Here is a 27,347-nt window from a genome sequence, read left to right as displayed (position 1 = left end):
ATCGGGACAAGGGGCGGAGTGTGGCGCTTCGCGCTCGCCCCCTCCCCCGGCCCCGGGTGTCCCCGTGACGAGGCAGCGCGGAGCCGCCGCGGGCCGGGCCCATCCCGCCGCAGCGGCCCCGGGGCCGAGCAGGGTCGAGGCGCGGAGGGAGCGGCGCCGAGTGGGGCCGGGAGCGCGGCCAGGTGAGCCCGCCGGGGCGGAGGGGGCGGGGGCTGCGCCGGGCGGGCCCCGGCGGGCGCGGGGGGCGTGTTTGCGTGTCTGAGGGTGGCAGGGGGAGTGGGTCCGAGGGCTGGCGCAGGGGGTTGTTTGCGCGCTCGCGGGTCCCGAGTGGGCTCTGCGTCCGTCCGGGCACTGCCCGCGGGGCTCGGGGTGTGCGGGACTGTGTGCGTGCGCGCGCGTGTTTGTGGCGAGGGGCCGCCGGGTGTGTATCTGCGTATGCGCTGGGCCGTCATTGTGCCTGCCCCGGGCGCGGGGCGCGGGGCTCGGGGCGCGGGCCTGCCCCGGCGCAGTCCCTCCTGCGCGGGGATGTTTTCCAAACAGGCTTCCTGCGGAGACTGGCTCTGCTGCAGCCCCAGCCGGAGGGGGGAGCGCCGCCCCCACAGGCCTCCAGAGACCCGGGCGGCCCTGGGACTGCAGACAGACACCTGAGGGAGGGAGGGGGCGCGCACCCGGGAGGGGTCCAGAGGCCCGCCCGCCCGGCGAAGCCAAGATGGGGAGACTGAGGCAGATGGATGGGGAGGAGAAGGTGGCCAGACAGGATGACATGAGGAGGAGGGTGGGAAGAGAGACGGGCGAAAAGGACAGCCCCGGGAGGACAGAGAGTCATTGAGGAAAAAGACAGACAGACAGAGGCCTAGACCTGCAAGGGACTAAATGATTAAGATAGATAGAGTCCAAGAGCCCAACGGAAGGGTTACTCTGAGGCCCCGGAGCCAAGAGCCAAACCCAGGAACTGAGTCTAAGATGAGGAATAAGGGCCCTCTAACTCTTGAGGTGTCTCTCTTCCAAGCACATCCCAGACTCTGGGGTCCTAGCCAAAAAGAAGCCTCTGGCCACCCCAAGTTGGTCTACCCCTCTGGCCCTCCCAGATATCCCGACCCTCTGATTGTGGGGCCCTTTCCTCTTGGTTCCATCCCACCCATTTCCCTTCCCTGGTATCCCAGCAACCCCGGGGCAGTTTAAAGGAGACAGAGGTGGAGTGGTTGCCATAGCAACAGAGGTGGTGAAAGGTCACTCCGGCCTTTGCCTAGGTGGTCCTGGCAGCAGGCCTGCGCTGGCATTGAGGGGGTTGGGATGAGAGGTTGCAAAATTCTTTTTCTCCTCTCCCACTCTGCCCAGAATGGTGCTAGAAGGAAACCCTGAAGTGGGGTCTCCCCGAACCTCAGACCTCGGGCACCCAGGGAACCAGAGCTCTTGTGTCCTCTCTTCTCCTGGTGAAGATGCGCAGCCAGGCGAGGAGCCCATCAAGTATGGCGAACTCATCGTCCTGGGGTGAGCGACCCTGGCCCAGGTGGGGCAGGGCACCAGGCATCCCCCAGGGCAACCAGATCAAGGGCCCCAGCTCTCCCCACATATGACCTTCTGCTGTTTGTCCCTCCTCACCTCCCCAACTGAGAGAGTTGACCAAACCCACCTCAATTCCTGTTATTTTATCTTCCCATTTTTAATAAATTACTGAGAAAACTCCGACTGCCCACCTAAGTTTCTGATCAGAAATAAAGTAGCACCATCTGCCTTTCATAAAGCACCTAGTATATGTAGTCTGGGGTGAAGAACTTTGGTTCTCCAGCAAAAATACTTGGTTCAAATCCTGCCTCTGCAAGTAGCTTAACTTCCCTGTGCCTCCATTTTCCCGCCTTACAAATAGGGATGATAATAATACCTCAGAGGGTTTTTGGAGGAATGAATGAGGTGATTTCTGTAAAGCACGTAGAACAGTGCCTGGCACATATCAAGTGTTCTGGGAGGCAGGCTTGTGCCAAGCCCTTTCATGGACATTATTTCATTTCAATCTTCACAAAGATGCTGTGAGGAAGGAGGTGAGGAAACCGAGGCTCAGAGAGGGGAAGTGACTGGTCCAAGGGCACACAGCTGGTAAGTGGCAGGGCTGGGATTCGGACCCAGGGCTTTCTTACTCCAGGTCTAGTGCACATTCACTAAGCCACAGCTGACCCTCACGCTACAGATGAGAACCGAGGCCAGGAGAGAGGAAGCGATGTGAGTTGGTGGTCCGTGGGTAAACTTCATCCCTTCCTGGTCTCCGCCTGACCGGGATCCCTGCACCACCCGCTTGACTCCACCCCCAGGCACAGATCCCTCTTCTTCCTCCTCCATCCACACCTTTTGGCCTCTCTCTCTGCCATCTGCCCCGAAGAAAATATTTGAGAAGCTATGCTGTCATTATGATTACTTAGAAATAATAGGGGCTGTTATACATGTACACACCATGTGCTTTTCCCCTAATAATCATAGTTAACGTTTATCAAGGGCTTGCTGTAGATCTGTCACACTCTGTGCCGGACATTTTTTAAATGATTTATGTCATTTAGTTCTCGCAATGAACCTGTGAGGTAGGTCCTGACTAATTAGCACCGTTTTACAGAGGTCATGTGATAAGTGGAAGAGCCAGAATTTAAGCCAGGCCCTCCTGAGCCTCAAGCCCATGTCCTGAACTGGCCCACACCCCATAGGTGGGAAGATTTTACAAGGGCAAAAGTGATCCCCCTCTCAGGGATGCTTGCATGATAGGAGCAGCTGCTTGGTGTCCCAAAGGAAGGGCAGGCTTTCCAGTTGAGGGTGAGGCCACTGATGGGGGGAGAGTGCAGACCTAAGGGTATAGGCCCTCTTGACAGCTGTTTGTTCTCTGTAGAGCAGTGAAGCCCCACACTGGTTATAGAGCCACTCGGAGAGCACATTGAAAATACTCATTGACAGGCCTGTCCGAAACCTACAGAATCAGAATCTCCATGGGTAGAGCCAGGAAATCTGTATTTTAACGAGCTCATGAGAAGACTCTGATTTAAGTGGGCCTTATCTGTATTTGGCAGCTCTTCATCCTAGGAGCTCTAAATCCTTCCATGGCTCCCTAGTCTTCCAGAAAAAAGTCCAGGCTCTTAAGCTTGGTGTTCAGGGCCCTTCCAGCAGCTTCATCTTCCTCTACTGCAGTTTATCACCCAAATCACCACTCCCTGATCTCACCAAACCCTGCCAGTCTCATGACCTTTGCTTGGGGTGAGCCTTCCCTCGGGCAGGGCTTCTGCAAGAAAGGCCGGAGTCAGACGACCCAAGTTCAAATCTCTGACTTTTTCACTTACTAGCCTGGGACCTCAGGCAGGTCATTTTACCTCCCTGAGCCTCAATTTTTCTCATTTGTAAAATGGGAAGAAAGGTACTTGCCTGGCAGGACATTGCACAGATTCCATTAGGTAATTAATAACGTGAAGCACCGGGAACACGGGAGGCTCCGGTACATGGCAGTGACCAAGGCTGTGACTCACCCCATCTTTGCCTTCCACAATCACCCCCTCTGGATAAGAGCTGGAAGGAAGGTAGAAATTTGACATGTTATGGGTATATGGAGGTGGTGGCATTGTGGGTCTGTCTTTTCTTTCTTTCTTTCTTTCTTTCTTTCTTCCTTCCTTCCTTCCTTCCTTCCTTCCTTCCTTCCTTCTTTTCTTAAAGTTGGTTTATTTATTTTGAGAGATATATACAGAGAGCATGAGCAGGGGAGGGGCAGAGAGAAAAGGAGAAAGAGAGAGAGAGAGAGAGAGAGAGAGAGAGAGAGAGAATCCCAAGCAGGCTCTGCACTGTCAGCACAGAGCCCAACACAGGGCTCGAACTCATGAACAGTGAGATCATGACCTGAGCTGAAACCAAGAGTCAGATGCTTAACCAACTGAGCCACCCAGGTGCCCCTCTGTTTTTTCTTTCATTCTGGTTTCCAGTCATACTTGTGGTGTAACAAGTGACAGTTTGCTATAGAGGTGAATCCTTTCTAGTTCTTCAAAGCCCAGCTTCCTCTTCTAGAAACCTGATCTGAGGCCAGAATTCCCTTCTCCTGCCTCTGGGCCTATGGCACAGTTGGTACTCAGGTTCCTTGAAAAGCTCAGGACCCCCACTTCCCTGCCACTGAGGACACAGAACTGACCTGTGGTGTGCCCCCGATGTCACCCCACGGCCCAGCATCTGGCCACACATGGCTCAGGCATCCAGGAAGCACTGGTTAATTGAATGCAAAGTCTTTTGTAGCTACTCTGCTCCTCACCCTACTTCCCAAAGGCACTGATTTGATAGTAGGGAGGGTCTTCTAGTTTCAGATGCTTCTAGTGTTTGTTACCGACCGTAGAACGTGCCCAGAAGTTAGCAGTTCCTCCAAATCTCTCAGGGGCTCACTTTCTTTTTTTTTTTTCTCTCTCTCTCCCTTCAATTCCTTCTTTTTAACCCTCCACATCCACAGCTACAATGGGTGTCTGGCAAGTGGGGACAAGGGCCGCCGGAGAAGCCGCCTGGCACTGAGCCGCCGGCCCCATGCCAACGGAGTGAAGCCAGACGTCATGCACCACATCTCCACACCGCTCGTCTCCAAGGCAAGCAGCCTGTCCCAGTAGACCTGGACAAAAGTCCTGTGCTCCCTGCCCAGATCCCAGGTCCTCAGCCTTCCCAGTGCTGCCTGCCCACAGGCCTGCTGGAGCAGGGGAGCCCTCTGTGTCTTCTGGGGCTACCAGGGAAGTGGTGCCGAGAGGAGATCCCCTGCAGCGTACCGCACTTTACAGTTTGCAGAATGTTTCTTTGATGACCAGATCCCAGCCATTGAATGGAAACGATCAGCATCATTTAGAGGCAGCCAAGGCTCAGAGAAGGGATGTGACAGTCACACAGCAATGGCAAAGGAAAGCCTTTGGCTTCAGAGGATTTGGGTTAAGATACAAGCTCTCCTGTTTCCATCTGTGTGACTTTTGGCCAGTTTCTTCTCCTCCCTGAGCTGCAGTTCCCTCAGCCATAAGATGGGAATAATAACCAGGCCTCCCTCTTGGGGCGGCTGTAGGGATCAGGTAAGGCAACGTGAGTATAGTGCCAGCTGCACAGGACATCCTCTGCGAGGGTAGAACTGCCCCTTCCCTGGGATTGGCCAGTGGGCGTTGGGTTCCAACTTGTGGCTCAGAGGCTCACACTTCTCTTGGCCACATGCCCTGGGAAGTGACTTCTCCTTTCTCCCCACCAGGCACTGAGTAACCGTGGCCAGCACAGCATCTCGTACACACTGTCCCGGAGCCACTCGGTCATAGTTGAATACACACATGACAGTGACACAGACATGTTCCAGGTATGCTCAGGCCCCTCTGTAAGCCTCTTGGCCACGGAGCCACCGGGCTTCAACATCCAGCACTGCAGGCATTCCAGGGTGACCCTGGAGGACTGAAGGCCGTGGTGAGGGTGTTTTGGTGGGGGGACTCAGTGTAATCACCTACTCTTCAGATGAGGAAGCAGGATGTCCTATGAGGCCTTTGACTTCCTGGAGTCACACAGTGAATCAGTGGCTGTATCAAAATTTAAAACTCAAGACCAGACTCCCAGGCCACGGGAGGCCATACAGCTTAAGAGTTCAGAGTGCGGTGCGACAGTCATACTACCTGGGTCAGATCCCAGCTCCGTCACTTAACTAGCTGGGTAACTTTGGGCAAGAGTCGCTTAGACTCTCTGGGCCTCTGTTTCCTCATCTGTACAGTGGGGCCCACAGTATACCCACCCCATGGAATTATTGGGAAGATTAGCTGAGATATGGCAGATGAAGGGCTTAGCACGGTATCTAGTAAATTTAAAAAAATCACTATGTGCTGCTAATGTTTGAGCACTCCCAGACCGTGGGTGTCACGTTTTCACTGGTCAATTAAAAAAATAATAAACTCATTTTTATTGAGTGGGGGAGACAGAGAAGCCCCAGATCCTAGCCATTGGATTTGGAGACCCCAGCTGAGAGCCCAGAGTGCTTAGGGAGTCGGGGTGGTACTTCCCCCTCCTCGTTGTTTGGTGACCCCGCAGGCGGAACCCTGGGGTAGGAAGCCTGTGGGATTGAGCCGTGCACAGTATCCCTGTGCTCGCCCTCCTCTTCCTCACAGATCGGCCGTTCCACCGAGAACATGATCGACTTTGTGGTAACAGACACATCGCCTGGAGGAGGGGCCGCCGAGGGCCCCTCTGCCCAGAGCACCATCTCCCGCTATGCCTGCCGCATCCTCTGTGACCGCCGGCCGCCCTATACTGCCCGCATCTATGCTGCTGGCTTTGATGCCTCCAGCAACATCTTCCTTGGAGTGAGTGAGCCCCCCCCCCCCCCAGGCAGGGACCGGCACTTTATCTGAGAGTGAGCAGAGGGGTAGGGTGGGGAGGGTCAGTGTCCTGGGGTGATGGACCAGTGGGCAGTCATCATAACCGTGACCTATGCTGGCAGTGGCAATGTCACTTAAAACATGAGCACAGTGAGACTCCAGGACTTCAGGTGATGCCCCCGGCCATGCAGCGCCCATTCCAGTCCTCTCTGGGCTCCCTCTGACTGCGAGGGTATTGGGGCAGCATCCTGGGATCGCGGCCTGCTGGGGGCCACTCGGGGATATGATCTGATCCCACATGTGGTCCCAGGAGCGGGCAGCCAAGTGGCGGACCCCCGACGGCCTGATGGACGGCTTAACCACCAATGGGGTCCTGGTGATGCACCCAGCAGGCGGCTTCTCTGAGGACTCGGCCCCGGGTGTCTGGAGGGAGATATCAGTCTGTGGGAATGTGTACACTCTGAGGGACAGCCGCTCGGCACAGCAGCGAGGGAAGCTGGTAGGTGGCCTGCTCCATCCTCCCCGCCCCCGACTCCTTCCCAGGCCCTTCCCCCTGATCTCCAGCCCTCCTACACAAGGGAGCTCCAACAGGTTCAATTTGGGGGTCATGCCCCACTTGCCCCACAGAGAGGACCAGACCAGTGGCTCCAAAATGTAGCTCACATACTGCTGGAGGTCTATGGAGTGAGGCGCGATAGAGCACACATAAATGCGCTGTGCGGTAGAAAGTGGCCTTAGGGATGCCGACAGCTTAAAACATCCCAGCCTCCTGTGAGGATGACACTTGGCCCATGTGTGAGCAGTTTATAGCCGAAAGTGTTGGCAGTTTGCAACGTGTCTCTCACGTTCGGATGGATTTAGCTTTATTATCCTCTACTAGCGGGAAAGGGCCCTTGGAGTAGTTCTCACGGAGGTGACAGTGAATGTTCCACGTGGCACAGATCAGAGAACTAACATTAGGAGCTGGGACAGAGTCCTAGAGAGAGGCAGGGTCACGTGGCTAAACTCCTTAAATGGGCCTCTCCGAGCTCTTCCAGGGCTCGAGCACACCCGGCAAACAGATGCACAATCTCAGGGAAGAGCATGGCTTCTCTTTCCAGAGCACCAATTCTACGGGGAGATTTGGAGAAACATTATCTTTAAAATCGGTGCGTGTGAATATTTCACTGGCACACACTTGTTGAGTACCTACTGTGTTCCAGGCACTGTTCCAGATGTTTACGTTGATTGATTCATGGGAACCACTTGAGATAATGGGATGCAGACTCCATCTCGAGGATAAGGAAATTAAGACACAGAGAGGTTGAGTTACTTGACCGGGAATGCAAAGTTAGTAAACAGTGAAGCCAGGAATCACACCCAGGCATGCTAGTTCTAGAATCATTGCTTTTAACCACAGCCACTGGGACAGCTGCCTTGGGCTAAGCCCCCCAGTGTTTCTCAGATAGAAGGGTTTTCCCACTTCTGCCCTTAGGGGAGACCCTGGGAACAACCTTGTTTTGGTCAAGCTCTCCTGATTTGACAGATAAAGTGACCGAGGCCCGTGTCACACTGTGAGGGACAGTGCATGCCTGGGAGCACTGACTTGCTCTCCCACATGGGTTCTCAGGCCTCCTGGCTCCTCTGCCCCAGCCCACCCCACTGGCCCAGGGTGTTCTCTCCAGGGAGGTTCAGTGGGATGGATAGGTGGCTTGGCTGGGGTGACGGCTGCCCAATGGCCAGGAGTTCGGGGGCCTCTTGAGCAGTAAGGCCCTTCTGCTGTCTCTGGCAGGTGGAAAACGAGTCTAATGTGCTGCAGGACGGCTCCCTCATTGACCTGTGTGGGGCCACGCTGCTATGGCGCACGCCAGCAGGGCTGCTGAGGGCACCCACGCTGAAGCAGCTGGAGGCCCAGCGGCAGGAGGCGAACGCAGCACGGCCCCAGTGCCCCGTGGGCCTCAGCACCCTGGCCTTCCCCAGTCCGGCCCGTGGCCGCACAGCACCCGACAAGCAGCAGCCCTGGGTCTACGTCCGTTGTGGCCACGTCCACGGCTACCACGGCTGGGGCTGCAGGAGAGAGCGGGGCCCCCAGGAGCGCGAGTGTCCTCTCTGTCGCCTCGTGGGACCCTATGTCCCCCTATGGCTCGGCCAGGAGGCCGGCCTCTGTCTGGACCCTGGACCACCCAGCCATGCCTTTGCACCCTGCGGCCATGTCTGCTCTGAGAAGACTGCCCGCTACTGGGCCCAGACACCACTGCCCCATGGCACCCATGCTTTCCATGCTGCCTGCCCCTTTTGTGGGGCCTGGCTCACCGGCGAGCATGGCTGCGTCCGCCTCATTTTCCAGGGGCCACTGGACTAGGCTCTCCCGGGGCCCTGGATGCCGTGCCCACCTGCCCACCTAGGTCCCCCACCTTCTGCAGCCCAGAGGGAGCTCTGCATGTGGGACTCTACCTGCTGGCACATAGCCACACCGGATGGACGTGTTGGATGGGCTGTGCTCCTCCCTCTTATCTCTGGTCCCCCAAGCCCCTACCCCAGTCATAATGATGGGGCCCTCAGCACCAGCTCTGTCCCGGGCTTTCCTGGGGTGTCCTACATCATGCCGCCTACACTGTGTCCCTGGGGGAGTGAAGGGGCCGTGGGCCCCTGACCCCCAGCTTAGGCTGGCTGTGCCCCGAGCCTGCCGACCCAGCTCCAGATATACTCACCCTGCTGCTGCCCTGGGTTCCTCTATAAACCTTGCTGCTCAGCTGCCCTCGCAAATCCCGCGTGTCCAGCATGAGTGCAGTGCCGCCAGCCCCTGCGTGAGTGATGGGTGGGCAGCAGGCTGGGACTGGCATCTGCTGATACCCACTGTGGGCTGGACCACTATGCCAAGTGGGCTCTGGGGACAGACACAATCAGACTTGTTCGCTGCCCGGTGGAATTCACAGTCTAGTGGACGACAGACCAAATTACTGAATGACAGCACAGTTTCCTGTGTGCCAGGATCAGAGAATGGCCAAAGGCTGTGGAGCAGGTCTCACTAGAAGGCGGGAGGGTGAGGGGGGCTCGGGTGGGAACTCCCCACAGGAAGGGGAGTGTGCTGTGGGCAGGAGGGAGGCTGAGCACAGGCTCAGGTAGGAGGAAGCAGAGAACTGAGCGAGCGGTTGAGTGTCTGGGGCAGTGGCAACAGGGGGCAGAAAGGAGGCCGGAGCAAGAGGTTGGGGCTGTGCTGATGGGGAAGATGCCGGATGGAGGCTTTGGGACCTCATTTGTGGACAGTCAGGAGCAGGGGGAAGAGAGGGGACTCTCACAGTGCGCTGGCTGACAGAAGGGCTGGTATTGCCAAGTGCCCACCATGCCCCTTGCTGTGCTGCTGCTGATAATAACTTTGTTAATGGAGCATTAACTAGGAGGTTTTGCTATTTGATCCTCATAGCAACCCAGGGAGGAAGGTGTTACCATTTCTATCTAAGATTCTGAGATTAAGGCACATGCGCCAAGTCATACAGCTAGAAAAGATTCAAATCCTGGCCTTAGCCCACCCTCCTCTCCATCACACTGTGCTGCTTTCCTTGAACAGGGGTGGGAGAAGTTGGGAGGGCAGCTCAGGTAACTGGAACAGCATTGCAAAGGTGTGGCAGGAAAAATGCTTGGTGACAGAGGAGCCAGGTCTGGAGGGATGAGGAATGAGGGGTGTGGATGTTGGGCTGGGGCCTGGTGGCCCTTGGTTGCCATGAAGACCAAGTCTAAACTGGACCCCCACTCATCCTAAGTGTCATTTCTTCCTGAGAGCCAAGGCAGCCTCAGTGTGCTGCTGGGGTTGCTTCCAGACCATTCCTGGGGGCAGCAACCTCGGGAGACAGGTAGGTGGAAGTTCTGGAGATCCAAAAACCTGAAAAAGAGGATCTAAGTACAGGCCTGACCCGGGCATCATCCCCAGTTGAAGACAGCTGTTAGAGCCTTAGGGAGTACAGATTCCAAGGGGAGGGATCTGCCCCGGGCCACACAGCTGGTGGGGGCCACAGAGATCAGACGTAGGGCTCTTGAGAGGACAGAGGGCACCGGTGGGTGGTGAAAAGGGGATGTGATGAGCTTCAGTGCATCACACTGCCACAGTGGGGGAGCCCAGATGGGATGCTCAGGTGGATGTGGGAGTACTGTGACACACACACACACACACACACACACACACACACACACACACACCCCACTAGGAATCCGGCTCTTCCCAGTTGTTCTTTCTTCTGACCCTGTTGGGAACCAGTCAGGGGAATGTTCCAGTCCCATTCCAGCAGAGAACCTTAGTCTCTGGGAGAAGAGACAAGCAAAGAGCATGGAACCATCCCAGGGAGAACTCAGAGGTAGTGGTGGGGGGTAATACAGCCCTGAACTTGGCCCAGCTTTGCCCCTTCCCAGCTCTTGGAGCCTCAGTCACCTGTTAAATGGAATAGCAGTTACTACATCACCAGATGGTTGTGACTGTATAGAGAGCACCTGTAACACAGTAGGTACTTAATGTTACTTCCTCACATACCCCTCCTGCATTTCCATGGGGAAGAACCAAGGCTGGGGATGGTCATGACTCCAGTGAGTGGACTGCTCCATATGAGTGTGTGTGTGTGTGTGTGTGTGTGTGTGTGTGTGTGTGTGTGTGTGTGTTGGGGCAAGTGGAGGGGACAGTGTGGTGGAAGGTGTCAGGAAGGCTAGACTCCTGTTCGGGGACACCTGAGGATAGGCTGGGTGGCCTTAGGGAAGTCAATGAACCTATTAGCCTCAGTTTCCCCATCTCCTGCAATGGGTAAAATGATATCCTACCAGGGTTTTTGCAAGAATGGAATATCCTCCATGTCAAGCTGCTAACACAGGACCTCGTGTGCTGAAATTAACTGTGATCATAAAAACATAGTTTGGTTAAGGGTCCCAGGTGGGCTGGAATCTTTTGCTAGCCTGAGCTGCCCACTGGTGGCTGGAGAACACTACCTCCTTTACTGGTGCACATTTCAAATTCACTCAAATCAAGGAAGTGTACCCATTTTAAAGACAAAACGGAAGCACAGGGAAGAAGAGGGTGACTTTCCTAAGGACATAGGTCAATTTATTGAGCTTCTTGTAATAATAATCATCATCAGAGCCAACAGTAAGTAGCACTGTTGTGTCAAGCAGGGCCTTGGGCACTTTCGTGAATGAGAAACTGGCGTCAATGCTGGGCAGATGCTGCCGTGGGCCTAGACACAGGTGTGGCAAAGGTAGGGCGAGGAGAGTATGTGGATTTCAGGTATTCCCTTTCCCCAGTTCCTCTGGGCACAACACTAGGGGGCAGACTGTCCACTCATCACTTCGCTCCCTGGAGTGGAGACAAGTGTTAGCCCAGCCCGGGTTTACTGGCTGAGGGAGCCAAAGACTCCGAGAGGTGAAGTGTCCCACCCAAGTCCACACAGCCAGTAGGCAATGGAGGCTGGATTCGACCTCAGATGGCCTAGCTCCTCCCACCCAGGACCTTCACAGTGCTCCCCACTCAGCCCAGGCCTGGTGCCAGCACTTCTACATGCCATGCTCCACCCAGGATATCCTCTTGTGAGTCCACCCAGACGTGCAAAAGTCTCAGGCCCAGCTCTGCCTTTTGGGGTCACAGGCAGCTTTCCGATCCATCGAGTTATCGGCCAAGCACCAACAGACTGCTAGGCCTCTCGCCCCTTTGGGCCGAGGAAACAAAGGCTCAGAGATGTTTTGCAGCTGCATCCCAAGACCCTGGCGAGTCAACGGCAGGGCAGTGATGCACTTGAGGGCATTTCTCCGTGTCTCCGCGAGGGTGTGATCACCTCAGCCTAAGCCCAGCAGCTCGCCCTGTAGGGTCGCAGTCTCCTAAGTATCTCCACGGCCTGACCCTCGAATCCAGTGAGGAAGAAGGAGCCACATGACTTCCATTGTGCAGGTTTCCACCTGCAAAACTGAGGTGGGGGACCCAAAGCAGAGTCGGGTTGGGACTCTGATGGGGAGTCCCTGTGCTCCGTACAGACACCCATGCCGCCCCGTCCGGACTCGGAGGGACCTGGTCAGCCCAGTCTGCCGGGACCACGCCGCGGCCAGGCCAGCCACTCAGGTTCCAGTGGCCCGCGAGAGCACCCTCGCTGACAAAGGCCAAGGCCGCAGGGGCCATCCCCGTGCGACCCTGTAGGGCCCGGGGGCGGGGGGAGGCGGGCCGGCGGACTGCGCCGAGGCGCGCCTATTGGCTGGAGCTGACGCCCATCCGGGCCCCGAGGCCCGACAATTGGCCGCGGGGGGCGGAGTTCGCGGAGCCCCAATGAATGGGGGAGCCGGAAGCAGGAAGTGAGTTTGCGATCCGAGCAGCTGCTGCAGGTGAGGCGCGGCGCCCGGGTTTTGGGGTCACGGTGCGTCATCCTCGGGGGACAGGGCGAGTCTGGACCGAACGCAAGATCATTCTTTTTCTGCCTTCCATCCAGTACCCCTTCCACATTCATTGTGGCCCCTATGCCAAGGAACCCTCCGGACAGCAAAGAGTTAACCCGGGGCGGGGGCGGGAGGTGGGGTTAGTGCTATTGGGGCGGAGCATCCGGAGTGGTGGGGGAGGCTGGACACTCATTCCCGGTAAGGGGCGGGGCGGGGGGGGGTGCGGTGTGGAAAATGCACTGGGTTGGGAGGTCCCGGGTCCCAACGGGGCTGTGAGAATTCGGTAAGTTTCGTGGCCTCTCTAAGCCTCAGTCTCTCTGTCTGTAAAATGAGTTTTCTTCCAGCTCCGAACTTCTGCGGCTCTGAGGCTCCCCTGGCCGAGCACGGGGGAGAGGGTAGGAGGATGGAGGGCCAAAGAAAAGGCAGTTAGAAGGATGAGAGTGAGACAGATTGCACACTGTCCTGGTGAGGTTGGCCTTATTATCACCCCCATTTTACAGAGGTGAAAACGGAGGCACGGAAAAGTGAAAACTGACTTGATTTTAGAAGTCTAGAGCTGAACCAAGTTTGGAACCTGGGGCTTCCAGCTGATAGCATGGAACTCTGTCCTTTTGAACACAGTGGTGGGTGGAATTGAAGAATTCTGAATTCACAATTCAGGAGAATTCTGAAGAGGAGTTTAGGAAGTCAGAGAAGGAGGAGGGGAGGCTGAGTGCCCCCTCCCCCACCCCCGCTGGGAGTCTAGAGATGCAGGTCTCTGCTTCTGATCTCTCCCTTGTGTTATTACTTGTGTTATTAGGCAAAGCTCCTAGCCTCTCTGGGCCTCAGTTTCCCCATCTGTAATACTGGTAGTTGAATTCATTCTTTAAGGTTTAGGGGCCCCAGGCCAAATGCGACCCACCAATGTATTTTGTGATATCCTTGGGTGAGTCACCTAACCTCTGAGCCTCAGTTAACATATCTGGTGAATGGGTTTGGGGGAGGATTAAATGAGACCATGAGAGTGCAGAGCTAGGTGTGTGGTAAATGATGGCTGTGATGATGGTGATGGTTCTCAGCAGGGCCCATGGCGGACGCCCAGTACATCCTGCCCAATGACATCGGTGTGTCTAGCCTGGACTGCCGCGAGGCCTTCCGCCTGCTGTCACCCACAGAGCGCCTGTATGCCCACCATCTGTCACGTGCCGCCTGGTACGGAGGCCTGGCTGTGCTGCTGCAGACCTCCCCTGAGGCCCCCTACATCTATGCCCTGCTCAGCCGCCTCTTCCGTGCCCAGGACCCAGACCAGCTGCGCCAGCATGCCCTGGCTGAGGGCCTTACCGAGGAGGAGTATCAGGTCAGTTCTTTTAGGTCATCCTGCATTTCCTGAGGGGCTTCTGGGTATGAGGGACCACAAGCAGGGGTACAAAGGTCTTTCTCTTTAGATTAGACCAAAGGTTGCATATACAGGAACCTCCGCTCCTAGAGTCTCAGTCTTATCTGTAAAACATGCATGAGGGTAGTCTGTACCTTCTAGGGCTGCAGTGACCTGACTCCAAGATAAATAGTGGCTGCTGTGATTTAACAGGGGCTGTGAGTAAAGGCAACAGCTGTGGAGATTCAGAGGCAGTAGAGGAATGAGTCCAGGGTAGGAATCGGGAGGTCTGAGTTCTGGACCGGATCTTCCTCCACCATGTTGTGCGTTCCTGCCTGTCCTCTGGTTTTTGTTTGTTCGTGGGTCTGTTGGCCAAATAACATGTGAATACATTTGTAGTGCATTGTTGCAATGCAGAAGGACACAAAATACAAAGATCACTCATTGGATGGTGCGGTGTGCAGCCTTTTAATTCCTCTGTCTGTGTATTGCATGCCTACATGTGTACATGCACATGTGTATCAGTTCCTCATTTTGTCCTTTACCTAAATGAGATCATACCATGTGTGAGTAGGATCTATTTCTAGGAGTCGCGTTGCTGGGTCAAAGGCTCTGTACGTTTATAATTGATTGATGTTGTCAAATCGTCTTCTACAAAGGTTCCACCCAGAATGTGTGAGAATGTGGCCTGTTTTTCTATATGAAAAATAAAGGGATTGGATCGCTTCTCTCTGAGCTGAGGCCCAGGCTGTTTCTTCTACCTTGTTTTAACTTTTAGTAATCAGCATCCCATCTCTAGGCCTTGATTTATTCATGAAAAGAGTTAACAGCGAGCCAAGTGCTTGGAAATAGAAAATTGCTGCATGTGCTACTGTTTCCAGTGGGATGTTTTTGTTTGCAAAGAGCAGAAACCCACCTCAAATTGGCTTCCGTGGAAATGAAGTTCATGACTTCCAGTTTCCAGTCCAGCGTGTGAGGAACTTAAAAGTCACCGATCTGTCCTAACAAGTAAAAGGCAGGACACACCAGAAAATCGACAGCTTTTCTTACGTCCTTAAAAGAAATGAGGCCACGGGGCTGCCGCTCCCAAATTGGAGAGACAGACAGGTGGGTACAGAGAATCACAACTTAACAGCAGAAATTCATGAGCAGAAGCCTTCCCCACAACCAGCACTAGGGTAGGAAAACCTAAACTGTAACTGAAAAATTGCTGGAGGCTCCAGTGTGGACAGCTCTGAGAGTTAAAAACCCCAGGGGAACCCAGTCACAGGAGAGGCCCCCACACATTTGGGAGTTTTACCTCCAGGATCTTGACCGGGTCCTCACAATGAGTTTCAGAGAAAAAGCCCCTTGTGTTTCTGACAAGGGTAAGGGAAAGGGAACTGCTTTTGAAAAACGCCAGAACATTCTGTTCTTAACAGTTTGCTCTCAGGAGAAACTATTTCACCAGAACCTAACCTTCTAGGGCTTTATCAGAACCTAACTGACCTGGGCAGAGGAAAATATCCCACTCCAGACAGTTCTAAGTCATCCTGTCCCACCTAAGGGTGGGTGGGGACACAGGACCGAGAAGCCCATGTGGAGTTCACAGTCCAGAGGTAAAGGCTCACTAACAGACTAATGAGACCTAATCATGGGACCGTAGAATACTTCTGGGACTCCCACACCTGGCTATCACATTATGAAAGACCTATGAACAGCAGTTCTTTTTATGCAGTACATCATGTCTGGCTATCAAGAAAAAATAACAGAACATAATAAAAAAGCAAAGAATGCAGTGTGGAGAGACAGAGAAAGCATCAGAACCAGATTCAGATATAGCAGGTATGGTGGACTGATAAGGAATTGAAACAGCTATGATTAATAGCCCTATGATTAGGGCTAAGGGCCCTAATGGATAAAGTAGACCACATGCAAAAACAGATGGGCAGAGAGATGGAAATCCTAAGAAAGAACCAAAAGTGCTAGAAGTTTAAAAACACAGAAATGAAGAATGCCTTTGCTGGCCTTATTAGTAGCCTCGACCCAGCTGAGGAAGGACTCGCTGAGCTTGAGTATATCCCAATAGAAACCTTCAAAACTGACAAGCAAAGAGAAAAAAAAGACTGAAAAAAGCAGCACAGAGTATCTGAGAACCGTAGAGCAACTGTAGGAACCGTATATGTAATGGGAATGAATACCAGAAGAGGAAGAAAAACAGAAGAAATATCTGAAACAATTATGACCAAGAATTTCCTCACATTAATGTCAGATACTAAACCACAGATCCACAAAGCTCAGTGAACACTAAGCAGAATATTAAATGTCATAAAAAACTACACTTAGGCATATTTTCAAAGTACAGAAAAAGAAAAAGTCCTGGAAGAAGCCGGAGGAAAAGTAGATCTTAGCTTTAGAGGAGCAAAGATAAGAATTGCATCCAATTTCTCAGAAACCACACGGACAAGAAGAAAGTGGATTGGATTATTTGAAGTGTGGAGAGAAAAAGCCACCAACCTAGGATTCTGTACCTTGTGAAATTATCCTTCAGTAATGAAAGAAGGGGCGCCTGGGTGGCTCAGTCGGTTGAATGTCCGACTCTTGATTTTGGCCCAGGGCATGATCTTGTAGTTCGTGAGATCGGGCCCCACGTCGGGTTCCGTGTGCTGACAGCACAGAACATGCTTGGGATTCTCTCTCTCCTTCTCTTTCTGCTCCTCCTCCTCTTGTGCCACTCTCTCTCTCTCTCTTTCTCAAAATAAATAAATAAACTTCAAAAAAAAAAAAGTGAAGGAAAAACAGACTTTCTCAAACACAAATTGAGGTAATGTATTGCCAGTAGACCTGCTTTGCAAGAGATGTTAAAAGTTCTTCAGGGAAAAGAAAAGAGATACAGGTCCAAAACTCAAATCTGCATTAAGAAAGCAAGTGCAGGGGCGCCTGGGTGGCGCAGTCGGTTAAGCGTCCGACTTCAGCCAGGTCACGATCTCGCGCTCCGTGAGTTCGAGCCCCGCGTCGGGCTCTGGGCTGATGGCTCGGAGCCTGGAGCCTGTTTCCGACTCTGTGTCTCCCTCTCTCTCTGCCCCTCCCCCATTCATGCTCTGTCTCTCTCTGTCCCAAAAATAAATTAAAAAAAAAAAAGTTGAAAAAAAAAAAAAAAAAGAAAGCGAGTGCATTAAAGGAGTAAGTGAAGGTAAAATAAAACACTTAACAATTTTTAAAAAATATTTATTTTAAATATTCTCTACACCCAACATAGGGCTTGGACTCACAGCTCCGAGATCAAGAGTTACATGCTCTTCTGACTGATAGCTGCCTCTATTTTTGTTGATTCTTAATTGATCTAAGAGATAGCCATTTGTTCAAAATAATAATAGCAACAGTGTATTCAATTATATGTGCTTATGTTTATCTTATTCTTATGCATATTTATACATACATATATTTCTGTCTCCTTGTATGTAGGTGCAATAAAGGACAGCAATGACACATGGGAAAGGAGACAGGAATTAAAATTATTTTGTTATAGGGTACTCACTATCCATGAAGCAGTATAGTGTTCTATGAAAGTGGACTTGGATTAGTTATAAATGTATATTGCAAAATCTCGGGCAGTCAGTAAAAAGTGAAAAGGTATAACTAATGAGCTAAGAAGAGAGAAAATAGACTCATGTGAAAAGTCTCAGTTACTACTAAAAAGGCAGAAAAATAATGGAAGACAAAAATAGGAATAAACAAGGACAGCATATCGAAAACAGTAACAAATATGGTAGATATTAGTCCAACCGTATCAATAATCACTTTGAATGTCAATGGTCTGATTGTACCAATTAAAAGACAGAGATTGTCAGAACGGATCAAAAAAACAAGGCCCAAATATATGTTGTCTACAAGAACACACTTAAATCTAAAGATACATATAAATTAAAAGTAAATGGATGGAGAAAGATATACCATACCAACATTAATCAAAAGAAAGTGGGAGCAGCAATATTAATGTTGTGAACTTCAGAGTCTGAAGAGTTACCAGGGATAAAGAGGGCACTGCATGATGATAAAAGAGTCATTTCTACAAGAAGACAATGGTCTTTAATGTGTATGTGTCTAACAGAGCATCAAAATACTTGAGACAAAAACTGATAGAACTGCGAGGAGAATTAGATGAATCCAGTACTATAGTTGGAGACTTTAATACTCTTGCATCAGAAATAGACAGATCTAGGGCCACCTGGGTGCCCTCTCAGTCAGCTGAGAGTCCAATTCTTGGTTTTGGCTCAAGTCTTGATCCCAGGGTTGTGAGATGGAGCCCTGTGTCAGGCTCCACGCTCAGTGTGGAGAGGTTCTCTCTCTCCTTCTGCACCTCTTCCCGGCTTGTGTGCTCTCTCAAATAAAATTTTTAAAACTTTATTAAAAATAAATAGGGGGCTCCTGGATGGCTTAGTCGGTTAAGTGTCTGACTTTAGAGCAGAAATCAATAAAATTGAAAACAGGAAATTAGTAGAGAAAATTTAATGAAACCACAAGGTAGTTCTTTGAAAAGATTAGCAAAACATATGTTAGTCTATTTGGACTGCTATAACAAAATACCACTGAGTGGCTTATAAACAAGTTTATTTTTCAGAGTTCTGGAGGCTGAATGTCCAAATGCAGGGCACCAGCACAGTCAAGTTCTGGTGAAAACCCTCTTCAAGTTTGCACAATACTTACTTCTCACTGTGTCCTATCATGGTGGAATGGGTGAACTAGCTTTCTGGTGTCTCTTATAAGGGCACTAATCCCAATGGTGAGGGCTCTTGCCTTCATGACCTAACTGCCTCCCAAAGGCCCCATATTCTAATCCCATCACTTTGGGGGTTAGAGTTCAACGTATGAATTGGATGGGAGACACCAACATTCAGACCATAATGAGTAAAAAGTCTCTAGCCAGTCTACGGGAAAAAGAGAGAAGTCATAAACTATTAATATCAGAAATGAAAGATGGGACATCACTATAGATCCCATGGACATTAGAGAAATTCAATCAATAATTAATAACCTTTCCAAACAGAAAATACCAGGTTGACATGGGTTCACTGGTGAATTATACCAAACATTTAGGGATAACGTTATACCAGTTCCCTATAATCTCTTTCAAAAGAGAGAGAGACAGGGAATCCTTCCTAATTAATTCTATGAAGCCAACATCATCCTAATACCCAAACCAGACAAAGACATGAAAAGAAAACTACAGACATATCTCTCATTTACATAGATGCAAAAATCCTCAACAAAATATTAGCAAATCAAATCCAACAATGTATAAAAAATTATATACCATGACCAAGTAGGATTTATCCTGGGAGTGCAAATCTGGCTCAGTATTTGAAAGTAAATAATGCATCACATCAACAAGCTGAAGAAGAAAACCACACAACCGTATCAATAGATGCAGAAAAAGCATTTGACAAAATCTGGCACGATTCATCATAAAAACTAAGTAAACTAGGAATAGAGGAGAGCCTCCTCATCTTGATAAAGTTAAAGCCTATCTACAAAAACCCTACAGCTAACATCATACTTAAGGGTGAAAAACTCGAGTTTTCTCGCTAAGATCAGGAACAAGGCATGGAAGTCCCCTCACCACTGCTTTTCAACATTGTTCCAGAAGTCCTAGCTAATGCAATAAGGCAAGAACAGGAAATAAAAAGTATGCAGATTGAGACGGAAGACACAAAACTGTCTTTGTTCACAGAAAACATGATCATCTACATAATCCAAAATAATTGACAAAAAACACCTCCTAGAACTCATAAGCAGTTAAAGCAACGTTGCAGGATATAAAGTTAATATACAAAAGTCTATTGCTTTCAATACAGCAGCAATGAACAAAATTTGACCTTAAAAACATAATACTATTTACAGTAGCACACAAGAAAGTGAAATACATAAGTTAAAAATACAACAATGTACAAGGCCTATAGGTGGAAAACTACAAACCTGATGAAAGATATCAAAGAACTAAATAAATGGAGAGATGTTCCATGTTCATGAACAGGAAGATTCAGCATTGTCAAGACACCAGTTGATGCACCTGGGTGGCTCAGTCAGTTAAGCGTCCAACTCTTGATTTCAGCTCAGGTCATGATCTCATGGTTTGTGAGATCGAGCCCTGAGTCAGGCTCTGCACTGACAGAGCAGAGCCTGCTTGGGATTTTCTCTCTCCCTCTTTCTCTGCCCCTCCCCAACTCATGTGCTCCCTCTGTCTCTTTCCCAAAATAAATAAACATAAAAATAAAAAGATGTCAGTTCTTCCCAACTTTATAGATTCAGTGCAACCCAAATAAAAATCCCAGCAAGTGATTTTATTTTCAACACAATACTGAGGAAAGAGGGTAAAGACCCAGAATAGCCAACACAGTAGTGAAAAAGAACAAAGTTAGAGGACCAGTACCACTCAACTTCAAGACTTACTATAAAGCTACAGTAATCAAGACAGTGTGGTGTTGGCAAAAGGACAAATAGATCAACAGAATAGAATAAGAGCCAAGAAATGGACCCCAATAATTATAGTCAACTGATCTTTGACAAAGGAGCAAAGGCAACACAATGGGGTAAAAAGTCTGAAATTTTCAGCAAATAGTTTTGAAACATCTACATGCAAAATAAAAGGGGGGCACCTGGGTGGCTCAGTCAGTTAAGCCACCAGCTCTTGGTTTCAGCCTGGATCATGATCTCATGGTTTGTGGGTTTTAGCCCCATGTCAGGCTCTGTGCTGATGGCACAGAACCTGCTTGGTATTCTCTGTCCCTCTCTCTGTGCCCCTCCCCTGTGTGCATGTATGCACAAGCACTTTCTCTCTCTCAAAATAAATAAGCCTTAAAACAAAACAAAAAAAAAAAGAAACATAGACGAAAAGAAAAAAGAAAAGAAAAAGAATGTAGACGAGATGTGGACCTTACATCTTTAACAAAAGTTAATGCAAAGTGGGCCACAAACTTAAACGCAAAACTAAAAAACTCCCAGAAGAGAACAGAAAATCTAGATGACCTTGGGTAGGGAAATGACTTTTTAGGTACAATGTCAAGTATTATCTGTAAAGAAATAATTGATAAGTGGAGCTTCAATATAATTAAAAATTTCTGCTTTGTCAAAGACACTGTCAAGCAAATGGAAAGTCAAGCCACAGACTGGGAAAAAACAGTTGCAAGAGATATAGGACTGAGATATAGGATATAGGATAAAGGACCATTAGCCAGAATATATAAAGAACTCTTAAAACTCAACAATAAGAGGGGCGCCTGGGTATCTCAGTCAATTAAGCACCCAACTTCGGCTCAGGTTATGGTCTCAGGGTTCGTGGGTTCAAGCCCCATGTCAGACTCTGTGCTGACAGCATGGAGCCTGCTTGGGATTCTCTCTCTCCCTCTCCCTCTGCCCCTCCTCTACTTGCTCTCTAAGTAAACAAACAAACAAACAAACTTAAAAAAGCCAATCTGAAAAGCCTACATGCATTTGATTTCAACTATATGATATTCTGGACATGGAGAGAGTAAAAATCAGTGGTTGCCAGGCAGTGAGGGGAGGGATATTTAGGGCAATGAAACTATTCTATAGTACAGAGTAATCTACATAATGGTAGATATATGTCAAATATTTGTCTAAACCCATAGAGTGCACAAGGCCAAGAGTGAATCCTAATGTAGACTATGGTCTTTGGGTGATGATGTGTCCATGTAGGTTCACCAGTTGTAACAAATATACCACTCTAGTGGAAGACGTTGATAACAGGGAAGGCTGTTCATGTGTGGGGGCAGACGGTACATAGGGAATCTGTATACTTTCTGCTCAGTTTTGCCGTGAACCTAAAATGCTCTAAAAAATAAGATATTTTTAAAAAGAGATAGTGTATTCACTGCAGCAGCACATATACTAAAATTGGGACGATGCAGAGAAGATTAGCATGGCCCCTGCACAAGATGACACACAAATTCATGAAGCATTCCAATTTTTTAAAAGTAAGTAAATAAATAATAAAAAAAGAGAGTAATGGGGGGTGGGAGGGAGGGGAGGGTGGGTGATGGGTATTGAGGAGGGCACCTTTTGGGATGAGCACTGGGTGTTGTATGGAAACCAATGTGACAATAAATTTCATATATTGAAAAAAAAAAAAAGAGAGTTATTGGTTCACGCAACTGAAAAGTCCGGGGCTAGGGCAGGCTTCAGGCGTGGCTAGATTCAGGGGCTCAGTGATGCCATTGTGATGCAATCTTCATCTCTCAGCTTTGCTTTCTTTCCTCCAGTAGTGGAGCTCCAGGGGCTCCAGACTTGATCCCTAGTATAAAAATAGAGGCTCTTTACCACTTGAAAATTGCCCAGGTAGGGCTTTTACGGTCTAGCCTGAGCCTATGCCTACCCCCAGAGTTAGGGAAGGGAGAGTCCCTCCCTTCTCAAGAGGAAGACTGAGGTCTTGTTGCCAGAGGAAGGGAGACCTAAGTTTTGGGCCTGTGAAAGCCATAGGGCAGATGATCAAGGCCTCTCCAGCTGTAACATTTAATGTTTCCAATGACAGCTTCCTGGCAGGTTGGAGGCAGAGGACAGGCTTTCTGCAGAGGGAGGCAGTGTGTTTTTTTTGTTTGTTTTTTTATTAATTTTTTTGTTTATATTAGAGACAGAGCGTTAGTGGGGAAGGACAGAGAGAGGTAGACACAGAATCTGAAGCAGGCTCCAGGCTCTGAGCTGTCAGCACAGAGCCTGATGTGGGGCTCAAACCCACAAATCATGAGATCATGACCTGAGCTGAAGTCAGACGCTCAACTGACTGAGCCACCCAGGCTTCCTGGAAGGAGCCAGTGTTTAAACTGGGCTTTTGAGGTCAGGTGAGATGGCTGCAGGTAGCTGAGAAGGTGCTGGGCAGAGTGGGAACAAAGGTGGATGTGTTTGGGGGCTGCCGAAAAGACTGGTTTGGCTGGACAATGGGTGTGTGAAGATTGGTCTGTGAAAGTATTTTGCGGCCAGACTGGGTCCTGCTGGGATCTGGATCCTGCCCCCAGATTTCCCAGCCTCGCCTATACTGGTTCCTCTGGGTGTTAACATCTCAGGAGGGAACCTCCCTGGGGTGGGGGAGGCTGTGTTTCCAGGTCTCTGATGCCCACCTTCCCCTAGGCGTTCCTGGTCTATGCTGCAGGTATCTACTCCAACATGGGCAACTACAAGTCCTTTGGCGACACCAAGTTTGTTCCCAACCTGCCCAAGGTGAGTTGAGGGAAGGCTGGGGAAGGTGAGGAATTGGGGGCCAGTGGGATGGTAGTGGGAGCCTACGCGGAGCCTTGACCATGTCCCTGCCATGCTGCATGACTCTGGGTAAGCCAGCCAGCCTTGCTGGGCATTGTAGCCTCCTCACATATAAGGGGAAAGCAGTGTTTCTTCCTGACCGTGCTCACCTGAGCGTCACACGGGGGAAGGATGTGGAAATGTTCTGTGAACTGTGAAGTGCTTGTAAAATTTGGGCCTGGTCATCGCTGGGGATGGTAGAGAGGCCTGGGCACGGGCGTCCCTCACTGGCACTGTGGAGACCAAGCACATCCGGCAGATGCAGTTCTTACACCAGGGCTCTGAGCTCTAGCTGCATACATAAATTGCGTGGCCGTCTTGTTGAAACGCAGCTTCTGGCTGAACAGGTCTGCAGCGGGGCCTGAGCATTGGCATTTCTCCAGCAACACCAACACCGCTGGTCCATCGACCGCACTTTGAGCCGGAAGGTCTTAGGCTGTGGGAGAAGGGCTGCAGGGTGGGTGTGGAGGGTCCAGAAGACAGCCTTGGGTGGTGTGGCCAAGCCAATGGCCTCTCCGCTCCTACAGGAGAAGCTGGAACGTGTGATCCTGGGAAGTAAGGCTGCTCAGCAGAACCCGGCAGAAGTCAGGAGCCTCTGGCAGACCTGCGGGGAGCTCATGTTCTCTCTGGAGCCTCGGCTTCGACACCTCGGGCTGGGGAAGGAGGTGAGGCCCCCCAACCATACAGGAGAGAGGAATCCTTTGAGGCTACCTGGCATGGAGGGAAGGGTACCTGATAGGCAGTGGGCTTTGCCTCCCAGTCTTTTTTTTTTTTTTATTTTTTTTTTTCAACGTTTATTTATTTTTGGGACAGAGAGACAGCATGAACGGGGGAGGGGCAGAGAGAGAGAAGACACAGAATCGGAAACAGGCTCCAGGCTCCGAGCCATCAGCCCAGAGCCTGATGCGGGGCTCGAACTCCCGGACCGCGAGATCGTGACCTGGCTGAAGTCGGACGCCTAACCGACTGCGCCACCCAGGCGCCCCTTTGCCTCACAGTCTTAAGGCCGACTGTGGGCTTCAGTTTTGTCATTTGTAAACTAGGAAGCAAGCTGGATGGAATGCTTTCTTTCCTTTTTTTAATACTTAAAAAAAATTTTTTTTAAATGCTTATTGTGTATTTTTGAGAGAGAGACAGAGCATGAGCAGGGGAGGTATGGAGAGAGAGGGAGACACAGAATCTGAAGCAGGCTCCAGGCTCTGAGCTGTCAGCACAGAGCCCGACACAGGGATCGAACTCACAAGCTGTGAGATCATGACCTGACCCGAAGTCGGCTGCTTAACCGACTGAGCCACCCCGGCGCCCCTGGATGGAGAGCTTTCTGAAAGCCCTTCCAGTTCTGAAGTCTGGGGTGGTGTGTGCAGAAGGGAAGGAGAGGAGCCCAGAGTGAGAGGGAGCTGAGGAAGGGAAGAAGGGAGAGGAGGGAGCCTAGGCTTCCCGCCCCTGGAGGCCACGCAGCAGCTGCGTGGTGTGAGGGATGTGACAAGCCTGTGCGAGGGGCCAGCCTGTGAAAGACTGGAGCGGAGCTGCAGGAAAGCTAGAGACGGACCTCTCTTTGTTATTTGTGTTACAGTTTTTCCCCCAGGAAAGAGATGGAGGGGGCAGGGTGGAGGCTGCTGGGAGGAGGTACAGGAAACCTGGGGCTGTGGGGGGAAGTGTGCCGGGAAGGGAGTCTCCCCACCTCAGCAATTCCTTCTTCCCGTCCATCCCCTTCCTCAACAGGGAATCACCACTTATTTCTCCGGGAATTGCACCATGGAAGACGCCAAACTGGCCCAAGACTTTCTGGACTCACAGGTTTGAGGACTGGGGACTCAGGACAGTGGTTTGACGGGACCCCCTCATCGCCAGCACCCACTCTGGGTCTCAGCTTGGGACCAGAGACACTGACATCTTGGGTGTTTGAGGCGGACAAGACTTGGGAATCCTTGTCCAAGAGTTGGCCTGGCCCCAGTGAAGATGACATTCCCACGCATGGCTGTGACAGAGCTGCCCCCGCCCGCCCCAGACTGAAGGCTTTAATGACAGCCTCAGGGCAGGACGACAGAGCATCAGAGCTGCTTCCTGTTGGGCCCTGGCTTCCACATGAAGCCAACATGAACCTCCCAGAAGCTGTGTGACCAGTCTCACGTCTGCTGCCTCAAAAAGCCCTGGGTTAGCTGAGGGCATGCAGTGCTGGGCACAGTCGGGTCAGCACTTAGTAAACGTTAGTGCTCAGCGTGTAGAGCAGAACTGGAGAGCCTGGCCTGCCTGCCCACCTGCTCCCCCCACCCCCGTCCAGCTGCATCAGGCAGCTTCCCCCAGCGGCCCCGGCCTGCTTTGCTTCTGTATCTTCTCTCCCTGGTGTGACCCTTTCCCTGCTCCCACCTTGCAGCCCCCTCTGGACTTTACCCTTCCCCAGACCCACGCCCTGGTCTTTTCCAGAACCTCAGTGCCTACAACACGCGGCTCTTCAAGGATGTCGACCAGGATGGGAAGCCCCGCTATGAGGTGCGGCTGGCTTCTGTGCTTGGCACGGGTGAGCTGCTTCACACACCCCTTCTACTCCTGCCTCAGTGCTCCTGGACCAGGGCAGAGGGGGCTGGACTGAGGACAGGGGCTGGTGGGTTATGCGGGAGCTGCAGGGAAGAACGGTCATAATAGTTACGGCGCATGTTGATTGCAGACTCACCGGGTGCCGTGCTCTGTGTACAGGGGTACCTGTGAGGGAATGCTTGCCCCAGTGCTGGCTGTGATAGTAAAGAAATGGGGAGAAACATGACGACAGGGAAAGGGGTTCCGTTCCACTTGGCAGATGTTACTGCTGCAAGCCTCTAACGGGAGCCGTGTTGGGCATGATCCCCATCATAAAAAATAACAACCCACGTAAATAATGGGAAGAGAGGCCAGGCCATATGCCCCTTGACAGCCTAGAAGAGAAATCCAGACTATACATCAGTGAAGACCATATATGTCTTGGAGGCTGGGGGGAATCTAGAAAGTTTGAGATGGCTAACGTACTAAAGTCTGCTTCCTAACTATCAGGTACCCTCAGGGTAAAGCCCAAATCCACCCCTAAGGGCTGTATCATTCAAAACTCTTTTTTTTTTTTAATGTTTGTTTATTTTGAGAGAGAGAGAGAGATAGAGAATCCCAAGCACGTTCCACACTGTCAGTGCAGAGTCCTACATGGGGCTTGATCCCACAAACCAAGAGATCATGACCTGAGCTGAAACAAAGAGTCGGACACTTAACCAACTGAGCCACCCAGGCACCCCTGTCATTCAGAACTCTTTGCAAATGAAGAATCTATTTCAAATTTGCCTGAACCAGAACCCAAGTACTTAACAGGCTTGGGTAATTAAGAAGCCTGGAGTAGGATGGCTTCAAGCACAGCTGGATCCAGCTGCTCAGACAGTATCCTGAGAAATTTCTCTCTCCGTGCCTTGGCTCAGCTCTCTGACTTCATCCATGGCATGTTCCTCCCACACGGGGCCTGATAGTGGACCAGCCTGGCCAGTCCCGCAGAAAGAGAGCCCTCTTCTCCCAGAAGTTTCTTCATAAGGTCTGGGAGTGGCTCCAGTTTCCCTATCCTGCATACCGTATTTATCTGTGAACCAATCCCTGTGGTCAGGGACGGATATCTCATTGTCTAGACCCTGATCCCAAGCCTACCTCAGAGCCAGGTGATGAGGTCAACCCCTCCCACTCACCTGAACCGGAGGTGTTCCTGGTGGAGGATTCTCAGAGGAAAGTTGGGGTCTGTTCCCAGGTGAGAAGGAAATATATTCAGTATGGACAGAAATATCCAGGCCCCTGTGAGGGCCTTTGCAACCTGGCCCTCCCTTTTCCACTCACTTGCCTCCTCCCAGCCCCCAGCCTCATATTCCTGCAAGCCTCCCACTTAGACTCTGCCCCAGCCACACTCAGCGGCTTCCAGTCCTCTGAAAACCCCTTGTTCTCACGTACGCTGTCCAGGACTTGGCACAATCGGATCCCTTTCCCACCTCAAATGCTTCCCTCCC

General features: G+C 51.1%; 2 protein-coding genes and 1 non-coding gene across 10 annotated transcripts in view; all 3 read left to right on the top strand.

Moving 5' to 3' along the window:
* Positions 1–18: 18 nt before the first annotated feature.
* On the top strand, positions 19–9,071 carry PELI3 (pellino E3 ubiquitin protein ligase family member 3). 3 transcript variants are annotated; one of them, XM_047824202.1, is made up of 8 exons: positions 19–182; positions 1,339–1,491; positions 2,023–2,094; positions 4,457–4,586; positions 5,222–5,323; positions 6,117–6,311; positions 6,637–6,825; positions 8,098–9,071. In XM_047824202.1, exons 2-8 carry the CDS (start codon positions 1,340–1,342, stop codon positions 8,665–8,667), a joined length of 1,410 nt encoding a protein of 469 aa, XP_047680158.1. In that variant the 5' UTR covers positions 19–182; position 1,339; the 3' UTR covers positions 8,668–9,071. The 3 variants fall into 3 exon arrangements, with proteins under 3 accessions (XP_047680158.1, XP_047680159.1, XP_047680160.1); XM_047824203.1 differs by lacking the exon at positions 2,023–2,094; XM_047824204.1 differs by lacking the exons at positions 19–182; positions 1,339–1,491; positions 2,023–2,094 and adding an exon at positions 2,117–3,548.
* Positions 9,072–12,566: 3,495 nt separating this feature from the next.
* The window catches only part of DPP3 (dipeptidyl peptidase 3), a 36,032-nt gene continuing 21,251 nt past the window's right edge, over positions 12,567–27,347 (top strand). The window contains exons 1-6 of one of the 6 annotated variants that reach the window (XM_047878464.1): positions 12,567–12,650; positions 13,763–14,037; positions 23,176–23,265; positions 23,871–24,008; positions 25,066–25,140; positions 25,768–25,861. In XM_047878464.1, coding sequence (XP_047734420.1) covers positions 12,599–12,650; positions 13,763–14,037; positions 23,176–23,265; positions 23,871–24,008; positions 25,066–25,140; positions 25,768–25,861 — 724 coding nt within the window. In that variant the 5' untranslated portion in view covers positions 12,567–12,598. Of the gene's footprint in view, positions 12,651–12,878; positions 12,900–12,922; positions 12,985–13,759; positions 14,038–23,175; positions 23,266–23,870; positions 24,009–25,065; positions 25,141–25,767; positions 25,862–27,347 lie in introns of those variants that run through there. The other 5 variants (XM_047878463.1, XM_047878467.1, XM_047878468.1 and 2 more) reach the window with 5 other exon arrangements.
* LOC125147221 (U6 spliceosomal RNA) lies at positions 21,919–22,024 on the top strand. The gene has a single exon (XR_007145063.1). It is a non-coding gene; the product is annotated as a U6 spliceosomal RNA (small nuclear RNA).

This window comes from Prionailurus viverrinus, chromosome D1, assembly GCF_022837055.1.
Source record: "Prionailurus viverrinus isolate Anna chromosome D1, UM_Priviv_1.0, whole genome shotgun sequence".
In the NCBI taxonomy this organism is placed as follows: domain Eukaryota; kingdom Metazoa; phylum Chordata; class Mammalia; order Carnivora; family Felidae; genus Prionailurus; species Prionailurus viverrinus.
This window is presented reverse-complemented; position numbering and strand designations above follow the sequence as displayed.